A 12477-nucleotide genomic window follows, 5' to 3' on the forward strand; every position below is an offset into this window, starting at 1 on the left:
CTCTTTCTTTTCTGATAAATTCACTAAAGAGGAGAAAAAAGTAAATAAATCTAGCCATATTTGCTGAGTTTGCCACAATTCTTTTAACCAAGAAGAAGAAAAATTGCACAAGCCTGTAGAACCAGATCATCAGGAGAAGCCCAAATCCCACAACCAAGGTGAGGACTACAGAAGCGATCGACACCACACAAAAAGGAATAGACACCATTCTAATCGGGGACTCTATAACACAGCATGTCAGAATGGCAAAGACGGAAAATATAACTTTTTCTGATACATCAGTCAGGGAAGTGATAGATATTTTGCCGACCATTCTGTCTACTCATCCAGATGGCACGAGGATCATTGTCCACACAGGGTCTTTTGATATTTTGAGAAGGAAGACTGGCTCTGAGATCCCGAAGAAAGACTTTTCTCTGCTGTTGGAGAGACTGTGTCTCCATTTCTGGCCCCATTCCTACCGTGGGTAAAGGAATTTAACTTTTCAGCAGACTTCTTGGCCTGAACACATGGTTGTCAAATGCATGCATCGCCCATGGGTGTCAGGGATTAGGTTTGTGGCTGGGTTCTCCTGGGTTCCTTCCTCCAGAGGGCGTCTTGGGACCGGCTGCTGAGGCTGGTCATCAGGTGCTCTGCTTCCGCACCTGCAGATCGTCAGCCTCATTACTGGAGGTTATATAAGGAGCCGGACGCCAGTCACACTCCGCCGGAGTGTTACTCATACACGGTAACGCTCAGCCCTCCTGTGCCTTTTGATGATCTTTGTTGTCCTAGTAAATTTGTTAATGTTCCCTCAGGAAGTTCCGTCCATGAATACTTAAGTACCTATTTTCGAGCCAGAAGTCATCGCTCCGAGAAAACCTACCGAGAGGCTTACCTGTCCGGAACCGCTCCTCGTCGCACATTCCTGCCCGCCTACAGCAGCCGCCCTCCTCTCTGAGTCCCTACCACCTGGAAGGAACCGAAAGGCCACTCCTAACTCTCAGCCACATTCCTGAATCTCGCCCACCTCTCTCTGGCGGAAGAACCTCACCCCGAGAAGTAAGTCTGCTGCCTGCTGTGTTAACTTCCCCCTTTTGCGCCTCCTTTCTAACCCTGTGCCCTGTGTTTCAGAGGACCTGAGCCCAGAGCCGCTTCCACTGTTCTTGACTACCCCCTTAACGCATACACCATCTACAATAAACTTGCTTTACTGAGTTCTGCGTCTCCTGGGAGTTTTTCTCTGTATATGGGTCAGAAGCTTAAACAAAACCATGACAATGGGATTAAGTTCATTGATAACTTTAATATCTTTTGGAACTGTAATGAGCGTTTCAGACCTGATGGCGTGCATCCGAACTGGATGCAGATTACATGGTGCACACTTACGTCATGCTGTTGGGACGGCAAACCCAAACATGACTGTACAGATTAGACCAGGGGTGTCAAACGTACGGCACCTGTTCGGAACCGGCCCGCCAGGGGGTTCAGTCTGGCCCGGGAGATAAATCTGCATTATTAAAAAAATAAGAATAAACTTAATTTTCTTTCAAATCTGCAGTTCCTATTTTGTCTGCTAGGGGCGCTGTGTTTTAGTCAGTTCAATCGCTTTACCCGTGAGGTGTCTGAGAAAATGGAGAAAAGGCCTGCTTGTGAGTTCATTGAGTGCATATCCGCTGGGCGCGTCCCCGTACCAGTCACAGAGTACATCGGTTTCAAGTAAGCAGTTAACACAACCAAATAAGGAAAGATTTGGAGTAAAAGGCATTCCAAAGTTACACCGTATGTATACACTATCTCTTGGCTAGATGCCTGGACAAGACACTAGCCTTGAGATGCTCCCTTTAAAAAGCATGCCCCCCCCCCCCGAAAAGGCAGAGGGCTCCCATCGGCTAATTGAGACGCACCCTCCCCAGATCAGATGTATCTTTTCTGTAAATTCGAAACGGACCTGATGACAGCAATAAAGATTTCTATGTTCGACTAAGTCCGTGTCAGCAGAGTTCTTCATCACTCATCTCTACATCGGCTCGGCGACCATCCCTCATATTTACTACACCCGCTTTTTCTGTTGGCCCTGACACCCTCATCAGCGAAATGTCTTTGTCAAAAAAGAGAAAAGTGGATACAGTGTCGGATTTTTCAGAAAAATGGACTTCTTCCTATATGTTCACGGAAGTGAATGGGAAACCCGTGTGCCTGGTGTGCAAGCAGCAGGTTTCCGTGCATAAGGAATACAATATTCGACGCCACTATGAAACTCGGCATAGTGAAAAATACAACAACTTGCACGCAGAACTGAGAAAACAGAAGGTCAATGAAATGTTGGTGGGTCTGAGGAAACGGCAATCTTTTTTCACCCTGAGCCGAGAGGTCAGTGATGCTGTGGTGAGAGCCAGCTACTTAATGTCTAGCCAAATAACATTAGCATCAAAGCCGTACTGTGAGGGGGAGTTCGTCAAAAACTGCATGCCGAAATTGTGTGTCCTGAGAAGCGACGAGCTTTTGCCAATATTAGCTTGACAAGAAATACCGTGGCAGACAGGACTTCGGAACTATCGGCAGATTTGGACAGCCAACTGAAACGCAAAGTGGAGTGATCTCTGGCATTTTCTGTTGCAATTGATGAGAGTACTGATATTACGGACGTCACTCAACTGCCCATATTCATTCGTGGAGTTGACGAGACTTTGACTGTCACAGAGGAGTTTCTCGAGTTGGTGCCATACCACACCGAGGTAAGATGGTTAAGCAGAGGTGCTGTGCTGAAGCGCTTCTTTGATCTACGTGGGGAAATCCGAGAATTCATGGAGAAAAAAGGAAAACCTGTTAAGGAATTACAGTGCCCACTTTGGCTGCAAACCCTTGCATTTCTGGTTGATATTACAGAGCACTTGAATAATCTGAACAAAATGCTGCAAGGACGCAAAAAAAATGATAACACAGTATTATGACAGCATACGTGCATTCAAGTTAAAGCTCACGTTATGGGAGACACAGATGGCAAGCGGTGACCTTGCTCATTTTCCATGTCTAAGAGGTGTGTGCGCAGCAAGCGTTAATCCTGACTTGAAACAGTACAAAGACAAGATTTCAGGGTTGCTGAGGGAGTTTGAGAAACGATTTCAGGTCTTTAGCGAACTCGAGACACAATTCGCAGTTTTTCGCTCACCATTCGCAGTCAGAGCTTCTGATGTGCCCGTTGACATGCAACTCGAAATCATTGATTTGCAGTGTGATGTAGAATTGAAGGACAAATTTGCCTCTGTGAGCTTGGACACGTTTTACAAGTATCTCCTACCAGGCTATCCTAAATTGACAGCACTGGCTGCAAAAATGTTGTCCATGTTTGGGACTACCTATCTTTGTGAGCAAGTTTTCTCAGTAATGAACATTAATAAAACGAAGCTGCGCTCAAAGCTCACACATAAGCACTTAAATGAGATTCTGAAACTGGCTGCTACTCAAGACATGATGCCTGATATTGATGCACTTGTGCAGGCTAAAAGATGCCAAGTTTCAGGGGCAAATTCTGAGCAAGACTAAGTCCTATGGAATGATGCTTTCAACGTTGCACTATAAAAATAAACAGTTGAAGTGTATATTTGCTGTAGTAATTGCTGTGAAACTCAGTGCTAGTCAGTAACAGATTTACAACAGAAGAGTTTTATTGAGTAAAATATTATTTCTTATGCATGCCACATATGTTATCTATGTGAGTTTTTTTTTTATATGTATACATTTTATGCATTAACAAGGAAGGGGGAAAATGTACTTTATCAAAAGTGTGTGGAGTCAATTCATGTGTTCAGAACTGCTTCCCAGATGTGGAAAATGTATTTTAAATTAATTAATTTCTAAATTTTGATGTGTTTGATGTATTTTAACAGGCAGGACAGTGTTTTTAAGTTCCACAAAACTGTGACTAAATGTTTTGCCACATTGTGAAATCACTGTGATCAGTTTTTATGCATAATGCACTTAAATAAATGTTAAACTGGGTAAACGTGTTGTTGAAATTGCACATACTTTTCTTTAAAACTCTGAGGTTGTTCATAATATATTTAGTAAAAGGACAATTCATTTAATATAAAGATTTTTATTATTGACTTATTTTTTGCACTAATACAAAGAAAAAGTGCTTATTGTTAGTTCTATGTAATTTTGGAATAAGTTTACTGATCTGGCCCCTTGAGATCAGATTAAGCTGTATACGGCCCCTAGACCAAAATGAGTTTGACACCCCTGGATTAGACTGAAAGACACAGCAGCGAGGCAAAAAAAAACAGCCCTCCCCCCTCACCAGGCCCTTTACTCCACATCACCCAAGGTCTCCAAAGGATGTCTCTATCACAGCCAGGACTCCAGCGACCACCATCTACCAAGAAACGCAGGGCACCCCCTCCTCCTCCTCTTACATCATCTGTCCTGGCAGAGCAGGGCACAAGAAGATGTGCAGGATGTTCAAGGAGCAGCAGAACATCCAGAGTTCAGAACAAAGATAACACAGTTCAAAACAAAGATACCATGCCATGATGTGTTCAGGGTCCCTGCTATAGTAGTCCTACTATTGACAGCTGTTCTGAGAACAAGCTGGGACCCAATGGGATTCCTGTATTAGTTAGTATATGAAGGAATCGAAAACAGTCAACTTGCTGGGTGAATCTATCTAATCTGTTAACGGTACCACGTACAACTCAGAATACAACAGAGACCGGTGTAAATTCCACAAAGCTAGCCTTACTTAATATTAGATCTCTGTCCAATACGTCACTGTTAGTTAATGACTTCATAATTTCACACAATTTAGATTTTCTTTTTCTGACAGAAACATGGTTAACAGAGAGCACAAGTGCTACTGTTCTTAATGAAGCAGCCCCCCCAAACTTTAGTTTTATGGATAAATGCCGAAATGGGAGGAAAGGTGGGGGAGAAGCTGCCTTATTTAAAGATACATTCCAGTGTAAAGGGATCTCATTTGGTGAATTCACTTCTTTTGAATATCTTAGTTTTATTTTAAAGGGTGTTCCTAAAATCCTGTTTTTAATCATTTACAGATCTCCAGGATACTGTGCAAGTTTTATTGATGATTTTTCTGAATTATTGTCTGTTATTTCAACTGATTTCAACCAATTTTATCTTGACTGGGGATTTTAACATTCACATAGATAACATGATGGAAGGTAATGCAAAAGAATTTTCTTCTGTGCTGGACATATTTGGTTTGTGGCAACATGTAACAGAACCTACCCACCTTCGAGGTCACATTCTGGACCTGGTCATTTCTAAAGGTGTTGATATTTCTTCTGTTGTGGTTATTGATTTGGCCTTGTCTGACCATTTTTGTATTTTATTTGATTTATTTAACACTCAGAATGTTCAAACAACCAGCTTCTCAGTTAAGAAGAGGTACATCAATGAGAACTCAGTTTAGGAAGGCTATAGCTATGTTACCAACAATGAGCGCAAAGTCTGTTGAAGGACTGCTGGATCATTTCACCTTAAAAATTTTGAATGTAATGGAAGCTGTTGCACCGATAAGAATCAAGAGCACCTTGATCAAACAGAAAACCCCACGGAGAAACACCACTACGGTCAAAAACCTGAAAAGAGGATGCAGGAAAGCTGAACGTAAATGGAGGAAAACAAAGCTTCAGATTCACTATGAGCTGTACAAAGAAAGCCTGCGTAGTTATAACAATGAGCTGTGCAAATCCAGACTGCTGCATTTATCTGAAATGATTAATAAGAATGTCAACAATTCTCGAACTCTGTTTGCTATGGTTGAAAAACTCACAAATCCTCCTAAACAGTCAAACCCAGACCTCCTCTCCACAGAGAAATACAACGAATTTGCCAACTTTTTCAGCCAAAAAATCAAAACGATTAGACAAAACATTCACGCAACACAGACAAACAAGAAAACTAATCTGTGTCTAAAACCTAGAAATAACTCTGACGTTATGTCACAATTTAATATTGTTGATTTAAAAATCCTAGAGGAAACAGTTCGGCAGCTGAAATCAACAACTTGCACTCTGAACATAATACCATCTGACTTTTTAAAAACTGTTTTTACCTCAGTAGAAAGTGATCTCCTACAAATAGTTAACAGCTCACTGGCATCAGACATTTTTCCCAAGTCACTAAAGACAGCTGCCATTTAGCCACTTCCAAAGAAGAGAACTCTAGACGCCTCTATGATGAACAACTACAGACCTGTCTCTAATCTCTCTTTTATATCTAAGATTATTGAGAAAGTTGTATTTAACCAGCTCAACGACTTTCTGACTGAAACTGGAAGTCTTGATAACTGTCAATCAGGCTTCAGACGTCATCACAGCACTGAAACAGCTCTGGTCAAAGTGTTAAACGACATCAGGTTGAATACTGATTCTGGTAATGTTTCAGTCCTGGTTCTGTTGGACCTCAGCGCTGCGTTTGATACTGTAGATCACAGAATCCTGTTGCACAGGCTGGAAAACTGGGTTGGACTTTCTGGAGCGGTCCTTAACTGGTTCAGGTCCTACTTAGAAGGCCGGAGTTATTTTGTTACAATTGGCAGCTATGAATCTGAGCTAGTGGCCATGACTTGATGAGTCCCCCAGGGGTCAATTCTTGGACCTCTTCTGTTTAACTTGTATATGCTCCCTTTGGGTCAGGTATTGCAGTACTTTAACATCAATTATCACAGTTATGCAGACGATACACAACTTTATGTGTCTCTGTCACCGGACGACTGCAGCCCAGCAGACGTACTGTGTCAGTGTCTGGAGGAAGTAAACAACTGGATGAGAGAGAATTTTCTACAATTAAATGAAGACAAAACTGAGATCATTCTGTTTGGTAGCAAAGAGAAGAGGGTCAGCGTTGGTAAATATCTTGAGACTCGGGACCTTACAATCACTGACCAAGTTCGTAACCTCGGAGTGTTGATAGACTCAGATCTGACTTTCAGCAGCCACATCAAAGCTGTCACCAAGGCAGCTTTTTACCACCTCAGAAACATCAACAGAATTAAAGGTTTCCTCTCCCAAAAAGACCAGGAGAAACTCATCCATGCATTCATCTCCAGTAGACTCGATTACTGTAACGCTCTTTTAACTGGACTTCCCAAAAAGAGCAATAAACATCTGCAGCTCATCCAGAACGCTGCTGCTAGAGTTTTAACCCGGACTAAGAGATCTGAACACATCACACCAGTTTTAAAATCTTTATGCTGCGTGTACACCAAGAGCGACGCTTGTGAATTTGCTTTGGTAGCTTTGGTAGCTCGTGACGTCACATTTAGAATGTTCAATTCCGCAAATGTTCAATTCGCAGCACCCCCGCGGAAAAAAAATGAGGAAAGTGAGGCCAGGGACACGAATAAACGTGTTGTAATTTACAATTTGTTATACAAAATATACATCACATTACAAATGATGTAAAACTACATTAGATACACCTGAGAAGAGCAGGAATAGCAGAGGCAGCTGTGAAAAAGAAACTAAATTCGAAATAAAATCCGCAATAAATCCGAAATAAAACTTAATTGCAGTGAGAAAAGTATACGTGGGGTTACTACACTATTGTATTGAAGCACTCGACACGGCAATTGCAACAGTCTCAGGATTAAACGACTATTGTTTGGATAGGAACTAAAGTTTACACATCTGTTTCCGCGAACCCCGCGGATTGTCGGACCACTACAATCTGTGGATTGTCATTGGTTTTCGCTGAAACGCGTCATAGCTCATTACCATAAAGTTAGCTGGAGTTTAATCGCTCGAATCCGCTCTGGTCGCTCAGGAAGCTTCGCCACTGGAGAATCCGCTTTGGTAGCGCAGGTAGCTCACCCTCCATAGAGAAATAATGATTTCCGGCGCTCAGGTAGCGTAGGTCGCTCTTGGTGTACACGCAGCATAACACTGGCTTCCAGTCAGTCACAGAATTGATTTTAAAAGCCTGCTGATGGTTTACAAATCCCAGAACGGTTTAGGCCCAAAATACATCTGTGATATGTTCAGAGAATATAAACCCAGCAGAGCTCTTAGATCCAAGGACTCAGGTCAGCTGGTCCAGTCCAGAGTCCAGACTAAACATGGAGAAGCAGCATTTAGCTGTTATTGTCACACCGCGGTGAGGTCAAGCTGGTTTTTGTCTCGTCTCATGTATTGTTTCGTCATTTCCTGTTTTATTTTGAAAGATTAACTTCCCTCTCGTTTCAGGTCACTTGCCCTTCCTCTCGTGCTCCAGTCTGATTGTCGTATGAATGATTCCACCTGTTCCCCATTATCCCGGTGTGCTTAAGAGTCTGCGTCTCCCCCTGTCTTGTGCCAGTGTGTTGTATCTGTCCGACTGAAGTACCTCACTCTCGCCTTTGTCCCAAGCCTGATCTTTTGCCACGTTTTCCAAGTTTGCCGTTTGGTATTTATCCTCGTTAAGAGAGTTTTTTGTTTTCCTGATAAAGTTTGATAATTTAGTCCTGTTAGAGTAACAGTGATATTTAAAGTTTATAGCATTCTTGTTTTTTCCTCCTTGTAGGAGTGATTCTGTTTTGTAAAGTTTTCATAGTCTAGTTCCTCTGTTTTTTTAAGGACATGTGTTTGTTTTTTCCTCCGCAGCTTGAGTGATCTTTAGTTTACGATAACGTTTAATAGATCTTTTTGTTTGTTCCTCCGTTTAGTGGAGTGATTTTGAGTTCTTGATAATTCTTACAGATATACTTCTCCATTTTGGAAAAGTGTATTATTATATATATAATTCTATAGCCTGATTTGTTTCTCTCTGGAGGAACTTGTTAAACATCTGCCCTCTCTAATAAAAGTCTTGGAATTACATCTCTTGCTCCTGCGTCCTCCATTCCCTGGGTGTGACAGTTATGCTGCAAACAAGTGGAACAAATTGCCAGTGGAGATTAAACTTTCACCAAGTGTAGACATTTTTAAATCCCGGTTAAAAACATTTCTTTTCTCATGTGTCTATGCGTGAAATCTGCACGATATCTTTTAATTTATCTTGACTGTTGCTTGTTTTTAAATTCATTTAAATGATTTTATTTGTTTCTCTTTATATTCTTTTATGTATTTTAATGCTTCTTCCACTCCCTGCTGCAATGCTTTTATTTTATGTAAAGCACTTTGAATTGTTTGTACATGAAATGTGCTATACAAATAAATTTGATTTGATTTGATTCATTTACCACAGGAAGTTTACAGTTTATGCACCACTGACCAGCTTTCATTTGAATGACTTAAGCAACACTTTGTTATGTGATGCCCAGTTCTACTTAATATGTCTATGGTCTTATAAGTACATGTAAAAATTTGATTTAGCTGCTCCTTCAATCAAGCTGCAGAAAGCATCAAAACTTTTTTAGATTTCTCACCCTATAGGTTCCTTCTTCGTGAAAGTCAGATTCCGATTGGGCCTGGCCTGGTTTATGGGGATGGTACTGCCCTGTAAAAGAATGGCATCACATTAATTACATAGAATTAAATAGAATTTACATACATGTAAATGTAATTATTGTCACTTCACATATTCAGATATACTATATAATTATATGTATTTTCACCTTTGTGACTGAAGGCTGATTTATGGTCGGTGACGCAAGACGCAACGCAAGCCCTTGCGCGGTTGCAAGCCCCCCCTTAAGTGCTTGCGTGTGTCACCTCAATTTTCTAAACTTCACGCAAGACGCGAGCGCAAGCCACTATCTACATCACATCCGGCGGTGTGTTCATCTTCATCCCCTAATTCAATTCAATTCAATTCATTTTTATTTATATAGCGCCAAATACAACAAATGTCATCTCAAGCCACTTAGATAGTAAGTCCAATTCAAGCCAATTGGAATTCAATTAATTAATAATAATCATAATTCATAAAATAATCCAATTTGTTCATTTAGACCCAATTCAAAAACAATTTCCTAGCTAAGGAAACCAACAGATTGCACTGAAAACTTTTTGTTTTTCGGTCCAATCTCCCGGCCTGAGCGTGCCTGAGGCGACTGTGGAGAGAAACGACTCCCTTTTAACAGGAAGAAACCTCTGGCAGAACCAGACTCAGGAAGGGTGGCCATCCGCCTCGACCAGCTGGGGTTTGAGAAGAAAGAAAGGGGGGGGGGGGGAGGGGGCCGCGGCTGCCGCGGCACTGTAACACCATTCAAAGGATATCTGTTGGAACAGGGAAACACGAGTTAATGACCACAATAATATCACATATACATAAAGAGAGTAAAGTGAGGAAAGGTGTGACAGATGAGGCCCCCCAGCAGTCTAGGCCTATAGCAGCTTAACTATGGGATGTTTCAGGATTACCTGAGCCATCCCTATTCAAGGTAAACACAAGAAACTTGTGCTAACGAAAAAATAAATAAATAAAGGACCAGACTCAGTGAGTAATTCCCTATACTCCCTATATAGATCTGCTCCTCACACCACAACAACCATCTTTTTACAGCCACAAGCTACCTCAGCCTCTCACCAACTGCACACCAGTCACAGCGGGGTGGGGATGCAAACCCTGGTTCAGGTAGGGGGAGAAATAAAAGAGGTAAGATAAGCGGGAATGGGATTCAAACCCTGGTTCGGGTAGGGGGTAATGAAAGTATAGAAGGTGCCAGAGGTGGAGGCAGGACAAGACACACTAGCAGATTCAGCAGACAAACTCACCTAAACAGTCCTATAATCACTAAAAATACCAGCAAAAACAAAGCCATACAACTCACTCTCACCAACTGCACACCAGTCACAGCGGGGTGGGGATGCAAACCCTGGTTCGGGTAGGGGGAGAAATAAAAGAGGTAAGATAGGCGGGAATGGGATTCAAACCCTGGTTCGGGTAGGGGGTAATGAAAGTATAGAGGGTGCCAGAGGTGGAGGCAGAACAAGACACACTAGCAGACACACTATCAGATTCAACAGACCTAACTATAAGCTTTATAAAAAAGGAAAGTTTTAAGCCTGGTCTTAAAAGTGGAAAGGGTGTCTGCTTCCCGGACATTTACTGGCAGCTTATTCCACAATAGAGGGGCCTGATAACTGAAGGCTCTGCCTCCCATTCTACTTTTAGAAACTCTGGGAACCTCAAGTAAACCTGCAGTTTGGGAACGAAGTGCTCTGTTAGGAAAATATCTTACAATGAGATCTTTAAGATATGATGGAGCTCGGTCATTAAGAGCTTTATATGTAAGGAGAAGAATCTTAAATTCTATTCTGAATTTAACAGGGAGCCAATGAAGAGAAGCTAAAACTGGAGAAATATGATCTCTCCTGTTAGTTCTCATCAAAACTCTGGCTGCAGCATTTTGGATCAACTGAAGGCTTTTCAGAGAATATGTGGGACAGCCCAATAATAAAGAATTACAGTAGTCCAATCTTGAAGTAACAAATGCATGGACTAGTTTTTCTGCATCACTCTGAGACAAGATGTTCCTGATTTTAACAATATTACGAAGATGAAAGAAGGCAGTCCTAGAAACCTGTTTTATATGCGAGTCAAATGATAAGTTCTGGTCAAAAATAACTCCAAGGTTCCTCACTGTAGAACTAGAAGCCAAAGAAATACCATCTAGAGTAACTATATAGCTAGACAATTTCTCCCTGAAACGCTCAGGTCCAAAGATAACGACTTCAGTTTTGTCTGAATTTAGAAGCAGACAGTTCTGAGTCATCCAGGTCTTTATGTCTTTAAGACATGCTTGTAGTCTGACCAACCTATTGGGTTCATCTGGTTTTATAGATAAGTACAGCTGAGTATCATCAGCATAGCAATGGAAATTTATGCCATGCTGTCTAATGTTACCTAATGGAAGCATGTATAAAGTGAAAAGAATCGGTCCAAGCACAGAACCCTGGGGAACTCCATGACTTACTCTGGTGTGTGAGGAATAGAGTATGGCAACCCGACCGAAGCCCGACGGGCCCGGTCGGAACCCGACGGGCCGGGCCGGACTCGGACAAAAAATTAGAATGTCTTGTCGGACTCGGGTCGGGCTCGAAAGCAAGCAGACATCGTGAAAATTATAAACAGCCAGAGGACAGGTTTCAGTTCATTGCAAACGTCAGTTTTTGTGATAAACATAAATAATTGAATATGGATAAATGAAAATGTTGGTAGGCTATTCGTGCCTCATGCCGTGCAGCATGCATCTGTGTGCATCTGTGGTCTGTGCATGCTCGGTGCGCACGCACGCATATCGAACATTCGAACAACTTTACATTAAACACGTGCGATCAGTGCAGCCGAGCTCAGTTGGCTGGAAGCGCTATGGAGGACATTAAAAGAAAAATAGCTTCTGGAGAACTGAAAGTCGTGGAAAATGAGAGGGGGAAATCCACTGTGTGGAAACGCTTTAAGCTATAATGGATTATGGTGGATAATGTTGCGCTGTCACCAATGTGTATTTACTGATTAGGGTGCGCCGTTTTGCGTTGGTCACTGGTCTCGGGCTTCCGGCAGGCTCGGACACAAATATTTTAATTAATCTCGGGCTCGGGTCGGATTTGA

General features: G+C 42.0%; 1 protein-coding gene across 1 annotated transcript in view; it reads right to left on the reverse strand.

The window, feature by feature from the left end:
- aldh1l1 (aldehyde dehydrogenase 1 family, member L1) overlaps positions 1 to 12477 on the reverse strand; it is a 50914-nt gene that overhangs the window by 9615 nt on the left and 28822 nt on the right. Inside the window, exon 14 of the mRNA XM_075461839.1 lies at positions 9350 to 9420. Coding sequence (XP_075317954.1) covers positions 9350 to 9420 — 71 coding nt within the window. The remainder of the gene's footprint in view (positions 1 to 9349; positions 9421 to 12477) is intronic.

This window comes from Odontesthes bonariensis, chromosome 3 (assembly GCF_027942865.1).
Source record: "Odontesthes bonariensis isolate fOdoBon6 chromosome 3, fOdoBon6.hap1, whole genome shotgun sequence".
Taxonomy (NCBI): Eukaryota; Metazoa; Chordata; class Actinopteri; order Atheriniformes; family Atherinopsidae; genus Odontesthes; species Odontesthes bonariensis.